The sequence below is a fragment of the Bidens hawaiensis genome, unplaced genomic scaffold (assembly GCF_021521415.1).
Source record: "Bidens hawaiensis isolate Kalapana, Puna unplaced genomic scaffold, B.hawaiensis_p1.1 tig00021536_1, whole genome shotgun sequence".
In the NCBI taxonomy this organism is placed as follows: domain Eukaryota; kingdom Viridiplantae; phylum Streptophyta; class Magnoliopsida; order Asterales; family Asteraceae; genus Bidens; species Bidens hawaiensis.
The window spans coordinates 157,417-175,367 of NW_027493355.1; the positions used below are offsets into that span (position 1 = coordinate 157,417).

Consider the following 17,951-nt stretch of genomic DNA (forward strand, 5'->3'; position numbering starts at 1 on the left):
TATTGATTCTCACACCAGAGGGTTGTTACGAGAGAATCCCCCCTCATTCCTCGTAACGAGCTCACGGTGTTCTGTTTTGCAGAATATACTCATATGCGCCAAGAAGGTTTTATAACCCATCGTGGGGAATACTTATCTTAATCCCTCGGACTAACGTGTTAGACCTTGAGGGGTGGATTAGTGTTTCTTCAGGTTGCCAGCTGGGTCGGGGGATTTTCTCATTTGTAATGAGTTTTCTTTTAAGAATAAAATAAATATAATTAAGTGAGTTGTAACATCACGTAAATTTCGGGCCAAAAATGTCAAGTTTTCAAAGTCAATGGACCAATTCTGCAAAATTCCAAACCCTAGGGGCTAATGAAAAACATGTCTTCTTGACCCATCGCGCTACGTGAAGGATCAAGAGAGACCTCCATCGCGTATCACGATGGAGTGACTGACACATCGTGACACGTGTGCCACGCGACACACGGTGGCAACGCCTGCCGCCACGTGTCGCCACGTGGTTCGGCGCCTGCCACGTGTCACACGTGGCAGGTCTAAACAGTGACTCAGCAAGCCTATATCGCGCTACGCGATAGGCTTGCCAAGTGACCCATCGCGTATCGCGATAGGGTCCAGAGTTGGCTATAAATAGGAGGGCTACGGGCTCTTCCCAAACTCACACTAAAACACACACATTACTCTCTCTCTAAACCTCGTAAAGCGTGCCCTCGACCTACCTCGATAAACGTATCCCGAAACCTTGTTTTCCGTGCCTAGTATCTCGATATTCGTGCCGCATCCCGACGATATTCCAAAGAAGGTGCTGTCCCGACGTCCTGACGCTTACCCCGAAGTGCGTGCCGAGAAGTAAAGGTGTCTCGAAAAGCGTGCCAAGTGAGGAGGAAGAGTTTGAAGGAAAGAAGGGTTGATTGAGCGGCGTCGAAGTGCTGCCCAAGTGTCTAGGGTATTTCTAAGCCGAGCAAGGTAGGCATGATGCCCGACCAAAATAATAATAAAATATTATAAAGACTTAATACCCAAGTCGATGTTATTCTCGATAAACAAAGAAATAAATAACAAAGAAAATAAAGAAAAATAAATATATATATATATATGTATACGAATATTCTTTGTTATAAAATATATTATTTAAGTATAATGAGTATACTTAAATAATAAAGAAAAGAATACGCTTCTTAAAGAAGAAGAAACGTCGGGTTTTATGAATAAATTAAAGGTTTATAATTTACTATTAAAACTAAAGGTTTTAAAGTAAAAAGAGATTAAGAACTAAAGGTTCATCGAGATAAATAACGCTAAAGGTCTTAAGCCGGATCATGTATCCGACTAACAAAAGTTATACTCGTACTATAGGTGCGAGATAGCAAGAGGAGAACTCACGGACGGTGTTGGAAACCGATCCCTATCAAAAGGTGAATACGTCCCACTTTTACAAACTTGTTTTCAAACAATCAAACGTGTTATGTGTAAAACTTTACATGAGGCTACGTGTCTCTAAAAACATTGTAAACAAGAGTATAAGCCTAGCCCTCAGGCTGTGGTATACGTTTGTCTGGATCCTTACATATGTGGTATGCGGTGGGCACATCGCACCACGCCTGGTCACGACTCCAGCCACGATGGGCCGAACCAAAGTATGTTCGAGTGAGAATGACCTTGTGTATATTTATGGTACCTAAGTTATGTCGAGACGCTGCGGTGTCTTGCTGAGTGACCTAGTGTAGAGACTCGAATTTATGATGATTGTTTAACTTGATTATTCCTAAGCCAAGATGGGCCGAGGCTTACGTGGTATCGAGGAGTAATTAAGTAAAGAAAATATTTTTAGCGTAAGCATATTCACCAGCATTCGTTGCTGACGTATTTTAATAACATTTTGCAGATAACCAAGACTAGAGCTTGAAAGACGAAGAAGCTCAAGAATCCGATGGCTCAGATAACTTTATGTAAATATTAAAACATGGTGGTTTTGTAAAACTTATAAAACAAGTAAAACTAATCGAGACTTTCGTCTCTTCTTTTGTATTGTAAATATTTATAAATATGATCCTTATGTTTTTATAAAATCTTCCGCATTAATCCGTTACTCTGATTTATTTACAAATGTGGTACCGACTATGGTTCATACTCCTAGGCCTAGAATGAGGGTGTGACATGAGTCAATGGTCTGCCACCGATTAAATAGCCTTTAAAAAAAACTAAAACTTATATTGGGGTATATATGGTTTGAAATTGCAAACAAAAAGAAATGGAGGGTAGTTGTAGACACTGCAGGTAAAGTTGGCAATGGTGGGCTTGACTTTGACTAAATGGGAAGACTTCTTAACCAACAGCCGACAAGACTTCTACTACTTTTTTCTACTATCTTATTAATACAACGTTTCCATTAAAAAAAAATTAAACTAACACCATCGACAGCCAAAATCTAAAAATACGCGTTTAAATGTTTAATTACATTTTCAATTATCTTGACAAAAAAACTCATTTTCTTTCACCCATATATTTCCCATAATCCCATTAACCCACTTATAATGGTATACTGACACGATTTTTACATAATCTAATGGTAAATTAACATAATTTTTGTAGTGAATTATATATATATTTTTTATAAATTTATAGTGGTATTATATTCACAACTGTTTTATGCTATATTTTTTTATTGAAAACATAATAGGGTATTATACTTATACTTTTAGCTAAATAAGCCATTTTATATTCTATGTTATTAATAAAATTTAGATGGTTAAATATGAAATATTCATTGTCCATGCGACCATGCGGTTTGATCACAATTGTCACTTTTATCATTTTAGGTAAAAGAACGGAAACACCAATAACATACTTAACTTTAAAAAATTAACGGAGTTTGTGAAATGAATGAAAATGACAAGATTTGGAAACTTAATGGATTCGACTATGAATTTTTTTTTACTAAAGTTATGCAACCGACAAACTTCATGAACGAAAATAACACTTTACTTTTAGTGGGAGATGTACACGAAGTTTGTGGAAGTAGTGGTGCGTTTAGAAACACCATTTAGTTATTTGTAACAGAAATCCGTTTTTAAAACTTATGACAAGTGAACTTATAAGAGGACAGTTGAATTTCGTATAGTAAGTAAATTACCATTTAGTTATCAACTTGTAGAAAAGTTTTAAAGTTAAAGGAATGATTTTGACCAATATCAATTAAATAAAGGAACTAAACCACAAAAATAAATGTTTCTTATTTAATTAATAAACTGTAGAAGAATACAAAGAAGAAGCCAATTATTAAATTTTGAACTTTAATGCATTACATATACCATATCTTGCACCTTGACTATAATAACAACACCTTCCTCTTTTCTTCTCTCTCAACTTGCATCTCCTCCTCATCTATATATTCTACTCCTTCCTTTCATTGAGTTCTTCAGTTTATCAAATTTACAACAATAATAAGGGAATATATATTTTGTTCAAGAATCTTTCAATGGAATACACAAGCTTGGTTGATACTTCTTTGGATCTCAATTCAAATGCTATCAACTTCCTCTCTCTAGTTCCTGTAAGTCCTTAAAATATATACATATGCATGATGTTTTTTTTATCCTTGAATGACGAAAACTGGCTAAACCCCTATAAAGCTCCCAGGGGGTTCGATGTTTAGACTTGTGGGGTCTAAACATCTAATTCACCCCCTGGAGCTTCACCCAGGCTTAAACCTGGGAATATAGCACATAAGTGGGATTCGAACCTACGACGTCAAACAGAATAAACAACATATGCATGATGTTAGTTGGATCTCTTTAGCTTACAAGATTTCTTTACTTTGAATTACAGAAACAAGAAACTAAGAGCAACTTCATTGAACTTGGATTGAAGATGTCATCTATTAATGATGAGGTATAACTCATAGGCTATATATTTTAACATATAGGTTCCAATCTATGTATCTATTGATCTTTCATTTTGTAACTTAACTAGGGTTTTTAATTATGAGAATTTGTTATATATGATCAGCAGGCTGCTACTAGTGCTTTGATGGAGGAATTGAATAGGCTGAATGCAGAAAACAAGAAGCTAACTGAGACCTTGACTGTCATGTGTGAGAACTACAATGTTTTGCAAAAACATGTGGCTGATTATATGAACAAGAATTCGACACCTTCGGATTCCACATACAACTCGAAGAAGCGAAAGTTCGAATCAAGTAATCAGATAAATAATGAGAGGGGAGTTTCTGAAAGCATTTCAAGTGATGAAGATTCTTGTAAGAAACCTATACAAGAACAACATATCAAGGCCAAGATTTCTAGAGTTTGTGTTCGTACCGAAGCTTCGGATACCGGCCTTGTAAGTCCTCTTGGTTATTTTCATCTATGCATAAATCTTTAAATCTTTAAAAACATTGCATCCCGAAATGTTTAATTATGTCATGCATGTTAAGTTGTATTATACAACTTAACATTGTAACATGGCATACAGGATGATTCAACATTTTCAACATTTCATATTGAATCATCCTGTATGCCAGTTGCTAGCTATACTTGAAGGATATATGTTAAAACTTATGATAGACATTAAATATTAGTTCTAAATGTATATGTTTTATTTGTTGTAAATAGTTGGTGAAGGATGGATATCAATGGAGAAAATATGGACAAAAGGTTACAAGAGACAACCCGTCTCCTCGAGCTTATTTCAAATGCTCTCATGCTCCAACATGTCCGGTTAAAAAGAAGGTGAGAAACCCGTGCCAAATTCGATCTTGATATGTTCATAATTTACAAACATATGTTATCGATTTCGTTATCTAATTCGTTTACCTTTTAATATTGTTTAAATTAGGTTCAAAGAAGTGTTGAGGATCAATCAATTTTGGTGGCAACTTATGAAGGAGAGCACAACCATCCAAACCAATCGAAACATGAGCAAGCGAGTTCAGGCTTGAGCCGTCCGGTTACAGCCACTACACTTGGTTCAGTCCCGTGCTCGGCTTCACTCGGTTCATCAGGACCTCTCATCACTCTAGACTTAACCACCCCACCAAAACAACCTACTAACCCTTCTGATGAAGGCAAGGTAGGTAACCGAAGAGGAGACTCGCCCGAATTTCAAAAGTTTCTTGTAGATCAAATGGCGTCTTCGTTGACAAAAGACCCGAGCTTCAAAGCAGCGTTAGCCACGGCAATTTCGGGAAGAATGGCTCAACAAAATCAACCACAAAAGTGGTAGTTAATTAGCTAGCTAGGGGTAGACAACTTCGATTTGATTTGAGATTGTAGGAGGGAAAAATGTACACAATTTGTGACACACATATTGAACCAAACCAACAATACTTGAAATTGTTTATATGAATGAGTATTCCGGATTTTGATTTCTCTATTTTGATCTTATTATTAAATTATTTAGTTTGAACATGAATTTCTAAAAATTTCAGAGACTTGAACTCAGGATTTTTGAATGTTTAAAATACTTTTATCTATTTTTGTCTCTCTTACTGGATCATCAAGAGATTATTATTAAATTCATAATTGAATCATTTAACATTTGTTGGGTTTAGAAAAGGCGTTGGACTTATGTCTTTCACGTGGAAAAATTATCCATTAAAAAGGACCCCTTTATGTGGTCCAATCAATACATAGATTCAAACTGGTCCTCATACTCAAGATAAATAATATATTTTGCAACATGTTTTGATTGTCATATAAATAATATCTTTCCACTTGCGAGGATACGTGTCAAGTATATATAACTTACTTGGAGGGTATACATAAATATTAAATGAGTTTATAAAACATACAAAATTAATAAGAAACAACATTTCATCAATGTAAAATTAAATTATAATAAAAAATAGCATTGCATCGATTACAAAAACTATTGTTCAGTGGCGAGGTTGGAAGAAAATGTCGATGGGCTCAGACGAATATAAGTATTAGAAAAACCGTAAACAGAGGGAGACGGACGAAAATACGCATTAAAAAACGTAAACAGAGGGGGCTGGGATCAAATTTTCGGTTGAAAAAAGATAAATTTACATTTACATTACGTATAAATAATGTCGGACGAAAACGGGTAAGATTTTACTGCGCAAAAAAACGGAGGGGGACAGGGCCACAACTTGCCCTAACTATCCTTCAACACTTTTCTATATGCAAACTATATGTGTGTAATAAGATCTGAACGATAGTCGTTATGAACTTTTTGAGATCATAACTTTGGAATGATGCCCTAATTCACTTCTTGTTAGAGGATCAATTTTGTGCTCGAGCGATATAACCGCGCCTTTGTTTTTCGATATCATATTATGTAAAATATTACAAACGAACTAGTTATGGAATAATGTGTTTGTCGTACCGGTTGATCAATTATATGCTATTTAACTTTTAATTCTCCAAAAGCTCATTCCACGAGTATTACTCAAAGTTAACATTATTAACAATAGATAATGATATTAACTCTTGTTTTCAACACTTAAAAAATTAATCAATAAACAGTATAACATTTGGACCACCAATACCAAACATCAAGAGTTGGTACTTGTAGCGATTCCTTAATAACCATATAATAAATAAGATTAGGAAAGTGGATCTCCTTGTCTAATAAAGAGTTCCATTTTTTTTTCTTTTGTTTGGACACCCGGCCATAAAAATCCAAATTACTTTCGAATTGCATCGTAAACGTAGGGCATTGTATGGGATCATGTTTCCCAGTATTGTAAAAATCGCTAGTAGCTAGTCAAGCGATAGAGGTGGGAATTAGTGATTAAACGTGATCGAACTTTAATGAATATTTTTTAGTTTTATATACACACAGACATTTTTAAATGTAATTTTCAGTTTCATACATACAAAAGCATATTTCGGCCGGAAATTGGCTGGAATCTCGCTGGAAACCGCTGATTTTGGTCGGAATCTCGTCGAAAACCACTGATTTTGGCCAAATTTGCCTGTTGACCGATTAATTGGCCGACTACCCTAAAATAATCAGTGAAGTGGAGACTAGCTATTAATCAGGGATTAATTGGTGCATAGTCGGGACTCTTACAACACTGATGTTACCGGTTATAGGTGTACTTGGAAGGCTAAAAATCAAACGATCTCATTTTTTCTAACAAACCGATTTATGTTTCAAGACAATGAATGAAATAAATCGTTAGGTTATCTATGATTCAAGAACCATTCTCCTCTCAAATAAAATAAAATGAATTCGTCAACTCCAGCAACACTCCATCTTTCAATGTACCGCAAGGAGATGGGGGGGGGTTCCCTTGCGACGCCGCTCCCCCAAGTCAAACGGCAACACCATGATAGGTGTTTTCATTTACAAGGCATGGGGTCGTTCGGGAGGAGACTTTAGTTGACAGAAAAAATAGAATACATAAATGAAATGCTTTTGTCAAATTCAATTTATTTTAGTTTGACTTTTTATACAAGTCAATGAAGACTTTTATGAGTCAACAAACCAGATAAACGACCGCCACCACCGTCAATAGAAAGAAAAAAACATACAATGTGTATATGCTTCATTTGAGCATCTTTGACTTTTTTATATTTTTGTTTTGGTCAACCGTGAGGTTCTTATTAAAAAATTCAACTTCAAAACCACCTTGCTTTTGAATTTTGAATTATCACAACTTGTCTTTCTTTTTTTTTTTTTTTTGTAAAAATTGGTCTTGGCGGTCAAGTAATAAGTAGGGCGTCAAGACGATTTTCTTCAACTTGGGTAACATTATTTGGAATCGGTCCAACTCGAAGCTATGTCAATATATATATTTTTTCAGCTAATGACTTTTTATTAGTTTATAAATATACTTAAATTCAAAACGATTACAATAAATTGGCAGACAAATGAGCAACAAACTACGTCGCAATCCCTTTTAAATATTAATCATTAAAGAATGAATATCAGCTTTTGAAGTACTCTTAACATATTCTTTATATTTGTATTAACATTCATGTATTCTATTATTAGTAAATTTATGATAAATACATATATAATTTTTTAAAATTTAATTTATCTATAATTTATCATGTTTACTCCCCCGAGTATTCCCCACATAGGTGAGTACTTGCAAGTCGCAACTTCTTAGTCGGCCGACCTGACAACGCATAGTGATTTCTCCAACATTAGTATTTTCTATGCTCATTTTTATGAAAAAAAAAGGTTGCTATCGCGTTAAAAATATCAAAATAATATGTGAAACCTATTGTCACTTAACGTTTTTTATCGCGAGTCGTGCTACTAGTCCGCACATAGACCCGAGCTCAAATTCGAAGTAGGAAATCCGACTACTATTTCATGACAACCATCGGCATTGCCATACCAAAAAACATTTGTGTGATTGTGCCGTTGTAGAATTAGTATAACTATGGGCTTGTGGTTAACAAAGGCCCATATGTTGTTGTCAAAAGACCCATATTTCTCAACTATCTGTTCTGAACCAATGAACCATCATCAGTCATCACACGTTACTAATAGCAGTCTTGGTATTTTAGTATTTAATAGACTATATAATATGAGAATAATCAGAGGAGTTTAAAAGTAAACAAGGACTGAAATGTGTAGATTATGAACAATATGCAACAAATGAAAATAATGTAACTTGCAAAGTTGGCTTGTGTACTAACATACGTGTATTCGGATGTATATCACTTGAATATTATAGATTTTTCATTCTTGTTTGATTTGGTTCTATGGAGATACATAATAAAATACAATAACATAATAATACATAATAAAAATACAATGTATTGACAGACAAGATGCTCTATAAGCTTTTATGTTATATCCTAACCCGTTTTCATAATTATAAAACCAAGCAACACGGAAAGGACTTGCTTCACAAAAAATACGAAGCAGGAAGAAAACGTTTTTCTTTTTGAAATACGAAGCAAGACGTCATTACATGAACAAGGTTACAGTGTTATTATCATGCCCATATTGCCTTTGATGATACTGAACTTTTGATTTTCTTCCATTAACTACTTCTTGCCCACCCCTCTGGTCTTCCATCATGCGAGAGCATGTTATTTGCGACACTCTAAATATGGAAAGTGTATGTCCCAAAAATTATTATCTTATTCTTGATTCCATATCTAAATATTAACATGATATACAAGCAAACTTCAGGATTAGTTGAAAACTATCAATAAACCAAACTATCCCTTTGAATATATCCATATCCAAAAAATAATTCGACTTCATGATGTGCGCTTGAGTTTCATTCCGGGCAATTGATCGTCATCCACCATCTTATCCGTGTGGGTTTTACCTAAGGTATACACAACATAGTTTAAACGTATGTTGCTGTAATACCATTACGATGAGATTCACTAAACGGATCAACGAAATTAAAAAATGTAAAAAATATAAAGAATAAGCTCAAACCGGCGTATTTGTTGGGTATAGACGTATCTGACATGCATTTTCGTTGCTAAAGACAGTTCTATTTAACGTAACTTGCATTTTTGGCGTCTAAAACAATTTACAATATTTTGATATAAATAAGAATTGTTGATATTTAGGAACAGCCGAAAAAATGAACAGTTACTTTCTCATTATGGAGGTATTGCACTTGACAACGAAAGTAAAAACTAGACATAGTCATTAGTCACATTAAACACATTGACGGTATTTATTCTTTTTCTAAAAATAAAAACATTGTAGTTTATAATGCACTTATATTACTAAGACAGTCATTATAAGTTGTTAACAATCAAATACTCAATAGTGATTCAAATATACAATACTAGAATGAAACTACTTAAATTCATTATGAGTAAATATGATCTATTAAATATAAAATAAAAATCTTATTTAAATAAATAAAATTTTGGTTAAAAAATAAATTATTTAGTTGAGAAAATGAATGAGTATTTATCCTTTATAAAGCCAATAAGCTATTCAATTTGCAATCGGAGATGAAGTGAAGATTAGAGCTGGAGGCCTTGTAGTTTTAAGTTTGAATATATTCTCAACCGGGTTTACCGTAACGAGTCTTTGGGCAACGGGTTTTCCCCGAAACACGAAATGGTGGGCATGAGCTATCCAACAACACTGTTCGCGATCACGGGCGTATAATAATGTCTCATTTTGTCATTGGGTTATCCAGATAACCGGTCTTTATTCGTTGGTCGTTTAATAAAAACTATCCTTTATAATGATTCCTACTTTGCGTAGCCACCGTGATTCGTGTTTTCCTGGCCCTCATCACTCCATTAGTGACCGCAAAACATGTGCAAACTTTATTCTTCCTGTCAAAGTAAGCTTAAAAATACACATTGAACACAATTTATAATTTAATTTAGTATCTTTATCCACAAATCATCATTATATTTTGGATTTATTTATTTGTTCACAAAGTTGATAGAAATGGGATGCACTGCTTTAAGCCTTTTTTATAATCATCACTTGTGAGAGTAATTGTTTGGTGATGCCACGTTTGATGAATAAATAAATACTTTAATTGTATTATATGTATAAACCATTTAGCATGATCTTGTTATTAGGCTTTAATAAAGTTTAAATCTTGATTATAAGATAAATAATTTGATCATGTTGTACTTACACAGTTTAAATAAAAATGATACCTTCTTACTTGTTTAAAGATCAAGTAAATTATTTTATTTAGTGTACAGATAGAAAGAAAGAATACACTATTCTAGTGGAATGTTGGTATTTTATTAAAGATCAAGTAATTATTATAACTTGTACTCGTGTATTTTGTCTTAATATATGTAAATGGCCAGGAACATGATGAATGACCCGGATATCTCGGGTTCGAATCCTGATTCCGACCGGATTTTACCAGAGCATTAAAACTTGTCGTGCCATCGGGCGGGGTGAGCCAACTGGGTTTTACCAGGAACGCCAAGCCAAACTCGGATGCCGGCGTGGATCCCAATCATGTCAACATAGTTGGCCTGAGTGGGGTGGCGGGACTCGACGTGTTCGCGCAGTGAGATAGCTTAACTGTGAAAGTCACCGTTCGAAAAAAAATTGTAACATCATAGATAAATCCTATATCGACCGTAGAGAGGAGAGATAATTGGTTAATAAAGAATGCATTGTCTCTCAAACCATCAACGTGTTTTGAACTTGATTAGTTGTGAAACATATGAAAACTTCATAGTTAAGAGTACTTAAGTGAAGTAGTAACTATAAGGAAATATGACATTTTGAGAAGTCTCCACCGCGATAATCAAAAGCAAATTCGTAAGTTCTAAATGTGCCATTCATCAGGGACACAATATTGGTAGTATAGAATAAAGAATGCCATAAAAATTATGATATTAAAAACAATTAAATTTTTCATTAAGCCACTAGATCATTTAAATACAAGAACAAGAATATGATCAAATGAAAAAGGAAAAGATGATCATGAAAAACCAATAAAATAAAATAAGTTAGATATCATTTACTCCCTCAAGTTGGAACATGTAAAGGCAATTGTGTGCTCAACTTGCTAAAAAGAAGTTGTAAATTGTGTGCTCCCCTTACTCCCTTAGTAATAAGACATCAATTTGTTTCTTTGTTTTAACTTTGTTAATTTATCGTTGTAGAACGTTTGCTGCTTTTGTTTCTTTATTTTATTTTGCTTCTGTACTTATTGGGATTCTTGCTTCTTGTGAGTCCCTGTTTCGGTTTTTTATATATATTGGCCTTTAAAAAAAAAACGTAATAAGACATCAATTTGTTTTTGGTGTCAACATGTAAAGGCAATATTTCATTTAATTTAACTCTTTCATAAATAAACTAGCAATCCATCTTCACATGCTTCGTATGTAGGTGTAATACAAGATTGTTGGCAATGATGGGCTGAGGTTTTTGAATAATAGAGTGGCAACAGAAATGAAAACTTGAAAAATCCTGTAGCAACCATCACAACCATATGATTTCACTAACTACAGACTACCTGGCCCGATATTCAACTTCAACGAAAGAGCAGGAAACAACTATTTATTTATTTTTCTAGACACCGGTGCTCCTACTAGGAGGGTCAGGTAACCAATTGGGACCACTTAATGTATTAGCACCACATGCAATCAAAATCACAATATGCATTCAACTCCAAGTTACCATGTTTAGGAAAGAAAACCCCTTGTCCTAGCGTGGCTTTCAATAAGTATTGAAGGATTCGATGGGCAACCTCCATGTGCTCCAAGCGTGGATTAGAAACGAACTGGCTTAGGGTATTAACAGAATAGACGATGTCATGTTAGTGGGTTGAAGGTGTAACATTTTCCCAATGAGTCATCTATATTATTCAGCTTCGGTTTTATGACTTTCAGTGCATTGATCAAGCTTCAGGTTTTGTTCCACGAGAAAAGAACTAAGATGATATCATGTGAAGCCAATGTGTTCGTGAATGTCCAAAGTATACTTTCTTTGGCTCAATACTAACCCATACTGAATTCTAGCTACTTCAATCCCTAGAAAATAAAACACCAAGATCTTTAATGTTGAAACTGCAATTGAGATACTCTTTTGTATGTTGCACCTTGTCAATTAGATCACCGGTGATGATAACCTCATCGACACAAATGAGGATGACAATGAACGAATCTCCTTCCTTCAAAGTAAACGAAGAGTAAACAAATCAGTTTGTTTCTCTCTCTAAATTATTATTTTCATTTCAAAAAAGATAAAAATGTAGCGAAGAGTGGTGTGGGAGTGATCCATTTTCATAATAGAATGAAAGAACATTAATTATTACGTGACGTTGGTGTAGCATACAGTGAAATTTAATGCATCACTGTCCATACCATATAATCTTGATAAAATGCCGTTTAATTTATAAGACCATAATAAAATTAACTAAAAATAATTTATTCATATATCCTGCCAAGTTGGCACCCCTAGACTCTAGGTAGCTACTATGCTTGCATATATACATTGTATTTCATAGGGTACGTTACAAGCTTTCAAATATAGAAAAAATTTGTACCACATTATTCCTTCCTTCACTCATATATAATGTCAACTAGATTTCCTCATAATCCTCCGCCCTTGGTCATTAGAGAGTACGACGAAGAGAGAGACAAGGCGGCAGTGGAGGCGTTTGAGAGCCGCTGTGATTTCCAACAGACCGGAAAACCTTCATTAATCACCAATCTCTTAGGCGACCCTCTATGTCGTGTCCGCCATTTCCCACTTCATGTCATGCTGGTACACACACAAACCTTAATTAATTTCCTTGTATATTTTCTCGTACCCACGTACAAAGAATGGGAGGCAACTGTCCTTCATAAAAAAAATGAAAGAAAGAAAAAGGGATTAGTGCTATTTATACTAAGACTATACGGTATGGACAGTTGCCTCCCATAATAAAAAGAAATCTTGAGTCTGCCACTGTCTGACGGTGCTTTTTCACCGATCACCATGCAGGTTGTTGAGCATGTGGAAAAGAGTGAAATAGTGGGAGGAATAAGGGGTTGCATCAAGAGAGTAAGCAAAGGAAACCATGAACATAGAGTTTACATAAAGTTAGCTTATGTACTTGGACTCAAAGTTTCTCCAGCCCACAGGTATATATATAACAATATAACATGTCACATGTGTGTTTTAACATGGTTCATGCAACTATGCAAGTAACTAATGGTTTGTTAATCAATGTGGTTTTCTTAAATCATCAAAATTGTAACATTTCGAATCATCGCGCTTATTGGTTACGATATATTTGTGTAGAGGTGTTGGTTGATCAGATTCTTTTGACATTTTTATAGGTTTATTAGTGATAGTGATACATAATTGTCATTAGTTGGTGGAGAGTGGATCTTTTTCGATGTTATTCTTCTTTTCTTTTCTTGTTAGTGGTTTCTTTTGAATTTGGTTTCGTTTATACCACATCGTGAATAATACAGTATAATTTAACTATAAACAGTTTGACAAAGAAAATGATTCCAAACATGAGAGATTGCTACTTACAATACGCACGGTCAATTTTAACTTTTTAAGTATAGAATTGTGACGAATTGCTTTACTGATTTACTGATTTAATGAAAGAGAAAATGAAAAGTGTCGTAAGACGTCAAAAGAATAATATATAAATAAAAAAGGTATAGTGATTATGTGTATCTCAATGTCCTATACACAAAACCACTTGTGTATTGAATGTTGTAACAAATATTGTAATGATACTTTATTATGATCAGCTAGTAATTTTAATAATTTATTGGTGGATTAATAACAACTTTAATATAAAGCATCAAATGAAAATGTTTTTAATGGGTTACATTTAATAGAATGTCAAAGTTTCTTTAGTAACAAGAGGGAATATTTTTTTTATTAGATTTGGACACCAATAATTGTTCTCATCATGATTCTTTATAAGTGTTTTAACTAACTTAACTATCAATTTGACATTTTATATTTGACTGTCACATATAGAAAACTAGGCATTGGTACAAAACTAGTCCAACATTTAGAAGAATGGTGCAAGAAGAATGGAGCCGATTACGCTTACATGGCGACCGATTCCTGCAACGAAGCCTCATTAAACCTGTTTACACTAAAATGCGATTACATCAAGTTCCGTAGCCTTACAATATTGGTCCAACCGGTTCATGCCCACAACAAGCCGTTGATCTCGGGTGTTGTGATCAAACGGCTCGACCCACAACTTGCAGGCTCGGTCTATTACAAGACCTTGGGGGATTCCGAGTTTTTCCCCGAGGATATAGATGTAATTTTACATAACAAGCTTAATTTAGGTACTTTTATGGCCATACCCAAGACTTATGTTGAACATTTGGATCCTAAAATGACCATTTTACCCCCTAGTTTCGCTTTATTAAGCATATGGAACACTAAGGAGGTATTCTGGTTTCAAGTAAAGGGGGGTGTCGCCACTAACATACGCAGAGTGCGCAGGAAGTCGGGTTTTGGACACTTTGATGCCTTGTTTAAGATTACCTTCTGTGCCGAACTTTTTTAAGCAGTTTGGGGTTTATTTTTTGTATGGACTTCACATGAGAGGCTTCGGTGCTTCGCGGCTCATGAAGTCGTTGTGTGCACACGCGCACAATATGGCTAAGAATGACGTCTTGTGTGGGGCCGTGGTGGCGGAAGTGGGCCAGACCGATCCGGTAAGAGAGGTGATGCCACATTGGAGAAAATTTTCTTGGGCTGAAGACATTTGGTGTATCAAGAAGCTTGAAATCAACAAGAATACCGAACCGCACGATTGGATTAAATCTGCGTCGTCTGATGTTATCTTCGTTGACCCTCGTGACTTTTGACTTCCAGCAAGTTTGACTTTTGTGAAAAAATGTACATTTCAGGTGAAACTGTTTAACTGTCTCAAATCAGACAATGATAATACAATTTGAGCATTTTTATTCTAAAATGGCATCACTCTTCTAGACTTATAAAACCACAAAAATGAAAAGAATATAATGAGTCCGGCGACTCCTGTAATGAACAACACCCAATCGAAAGCCGTGGGGCTATCGAACAATGTTATTGGGAAATTCATCCCAAATATCCCTGCTACAACTCCACATATTGCGACGACAAATGTAGCGGTTGTTAATAATAATTCAAACTGTATAAGCTGGTTCCTCACATTATCCTGCACCCCAATGTTATAAATATAGTTATATACTTATATAGCATAAATAATTATTAGCTATGCTTATTTTCGGGGTCCAAACAATGCTGCGAGCTGCTCGAGATCATATAGATAAAAAGCTCAAAACGAGCCGAGCATTTTCGAGCATGAGCCAAGCCCGAACCATATATAAAGTTATCGAGCCCGAGCTTAAGCCTTGTATGGGAAGCTCGTGTATTTTAAAGATTTACCTATGTTGACTTCTATGCAATAATTTTACACTGCACAGCCGAGCTCGGACTGAACTTAGGCTCGATTAAGGTACTACACGAGCTCGAGCCGAGCTTAGGCTAGTTAATGGTTTTCTCAAAATATATAAAAATAATTAAAAACATATGTAAGTTAATTAATATATAATAAACGACCCGAGTTAGAGCCGAGCTTAGGCTCTTTAAAGGTTTTATCAAAATATATAAAAATAATTAACAACATATGTAAATTATTAATAAATAATAAACGACACGAGTTCGAGCCGAGCTTGAAAAACCGACTTACGAGCAAGCTCAGGCTTTATAAAAAGAGCTTAAAATAAGCCGAACAGGAGCCCTCGTAAGTCAAAATGAGCCGAGCTCGAGCCTAGTTGAGCTCGGGCTTGGCTCGTTTGCACAATTGCACCCCTATTTATTTTATTGCAATCTAAAGAAGGGACACATTACACATACCAGTTGAATGTTAATGAAGTCTTCCGTGTCATCAATGTATTCCTTCAGCTGTTACAATACAAAACAAAATGATCAAAGAGTGATACAGAGAAACCGAATTAAAAAATTTAATGATTTAATACCGAGGTTAGCTTATTAAGAGTGCTGTCGATGACAACAAAATACGCTTCCAAAAGCATCTCCATCTCTTCAATATTTTGCTTACTACTTTCTGAACTCCTCATGCTCTCGTGCCTACTTCTTGCAAAGCTGATAGATTTTTCAAGCTTTTTATAATCTGGCGGTGATGAAACTGGAGATACGGGAGCTGAAACTGATTGTGGACCGTCGATTGACCTGTATCCCACCGTAGATTGATCTCCACCGTAGGATGAAGAATCCATCCTCATTTTCTTGTCGGTTAAGTACATTTCAGCCATATCTCCATCATCATCCATAAGCTGCTCTATTTCATCTCTTACCTGTATTAAAACCGGAAGCAAAGCTGAAATGTACAATAATTAAAAAAATAAAAATAATAATAATAATAATAATAATAATAATAATAATAATAATAATAATTAAAACCAACAACCTATTTTGACCCGACACATGTTCTGACCCGAATGCGTTCTAACCCGAAACCCGTTCTGACCCGACCCCTTTCAACCCGAACCAAATTAACCCTTTCTTTAATCGAGCCTAAGCCGTTTTGACCTTGACCCTTACCCGACCCATTTGCCAGTCCTAATGGAAGTCATTATCAGAGGTCAAAAGTCCAAAGTCAAAGCTAAAGTACCTTTTGGACCCTGCGGGTCAACCCCACAAGTCGGCTTTTCAGTCTACGAACACGTTCCAAGTTTAAAGTACTAATTGTTGATGTAAGTTCATCTAGTAACGGATACGCTTCAATTTCTAATTCTGCAGCCTGATAAATGTATTACAAGATTATTAATTTATTATCATTAAACAAACTTAAAATGATTTCATAAGAGTTCAATAACCTGTGTGTCAAGAAACGAACAAGCAGCTTCAAGAGCAATCTCCAAAGCTTTGAACTCAAAAGGCAAATAATCAGATGATGTGTTCCTAGACACATCACCTGCGCCTGCAGATTTCAACCGCCTTTGCAGCTCCACAACATACTGCAACACGTAACTATCAAGAGAATTCAAAAGCAAGACTTCATCAGCTGTTATAATGCACCGAATCTGCTCCAAGTTCACAACTATAGCCTTCTCTCTACCGAGAATTGTTGACGGATAAACGAATAAAGGATCCAGTAAACGAAGATCACGAGCAGGAAGATCACACCGTCTCATCACAGTGAACTTATCAACCTCGATAATTTGGGATTCACCGGTTGAAGCATCGACACGGATCCATGATCGAAGACCCTGGCCTCGTTTTTTCAGGCCTGAAACATCAACGCTATGAAAAGGCTGCCGGAATGATGCAAATGGCCTGGAAGATGCATCTCCAAGGTTCATTGCGGATGCTGGTTTTGGCAGAAGACGATCTTTTAAGTCTTCCATTAGAATTATCTAACACATAGATTTACGGTTAGAGGTTAGAATACATAAACTTCACCTAGTTTAATCAAACTGCTAAAACAAGTTATCAATTCGTTACGAAATAACGAGAACATATTCGAAAGAAGCAAATCTCAATATCGTTGTATATGTTCCTATTAAGGAGAGTGA

The 17,951-nt window shown here is 35.2% G+C and overlaps 2 protein-coding genes and 1 pseudogene across 4 annotated transcripts; 2 read left to right on the forward strand and 1 right to left on the reverse strand.

Annotated features, from left to right (window-relative positions):
- The first annotated feature begins 3,319 nt into the window (after window positions 1–3,319).
- LOC143563828 (putative WRKY transcription factor 40) lies at window positions 3,320–5,349 on the forward strand. 2 transcript variants are annotated; one of them, XM_077051286.1, is made up of 5 exons: window positions 3,320–3,556; window positions 3,832–3,894; window positions 4,012–4,344; window positions 4,617–4,733; window positions 4,840–5,349. In XM_077051286.1, the coding sequence occupies exons 1-5, from the start codon at window positions 3,482–3,484 to the stop codon at window positions 5,224–5,226; spliced, it is 975 nt and encodes a 324-aa protein (XP_076907401.1). In that variant the 5' UTR covers window positions 3,320–3,481; the 3' UTR covers window positions 5,227–5,349. The 2 variants fall into 2 exon arrangements, with proteins under 2 accessions (XP_076907401.1, XP_076907402.1); XM_077051287.1 differs by having other exon boundaries at window positions 4,015–4,344.
- Window positions 5,350–12,833: 7,484 nt separating this feature from the next.
- Window positions 12,834–15,236, forward strand: LOC143563840 (putative N-acetyltransferase HLS1; annotated as a pseudogene). Its single transcript, XR_013140732.1, has 3 exons — window positions 12,834–13,164; window positions 13,384–13,523; window positions 14,386–15,236. The product of XR_013140732.1 is annotated as a putative N-acetyltransferase HLS1 (transcript).
- A 49-nt stretch (window positions 15,237–15,285) lies between these two features.
- Window positions 15,286–17,951, reverse strand: LOC143563839 (magnesium transporter MRS2-1-like). Its single transcript, XM_077051296.1, has 5 exons — window positions 17,253–17,951; window positions 17,048–17,176; window positions 16,392–16,730; window positions 16,270–16,317; window positions 15,286–15,568 (listed from the first exon to the last, which is right to left on the reverse strand). Exons 1-5 carry the CDS (start codon window positions 17,781–17,783, stop codon window positions 15,338–15,340), a joined length of 1,278 nt encoding a protein of 425 aa, XP_076907411.1. The 5' UTR covers window positions 17,784–17,951; the 3' UTR covers window positions 15,286–15,337.

Coding starts and splice junctions, on each gene's coding strand:
- LOC143563828 (XM_077051286.1), top strand. CDS start 3,482: ATGGAATACACAAGCTTGGTTGATACTTCTTTGGATCTCAATTCAAAT. Junction 3,895..4,011: donor TGTCATCTATTAATGATGAG/GTATAACTCATA, acceptor ATATATGATCAG/CAGGCTGCTACTAGTGCTTT. Junction 4,734..4,839: donor CATGTCCGGTTAAAAAGAAG/GTGAGAAACCCG, acceptor TGTTTAAATTAG/GTTCAAAGAAGTGTTGAGGA.
- LOC143563839 (XM_077051296.1), bottom strand. CDS start 17,783: ATGGAAGACTTAAAAGATCGTCTTCTGCCAAAACCAGCATCCGCAATG. Junction 17,177..17,252: donor GTTCGTTTCTTGACACACAG/GTTATTGAACTC, acceptor TACATTTATCAG/GCTGCAGAATTAGAAATTGA. Junction 15,569..16,269: donor ACTTCATTAACATTCAACTG/GTATGTGTAATG, acceptor ATTGGGGTGCAG/GATAATGTGAGGAACCAGCT.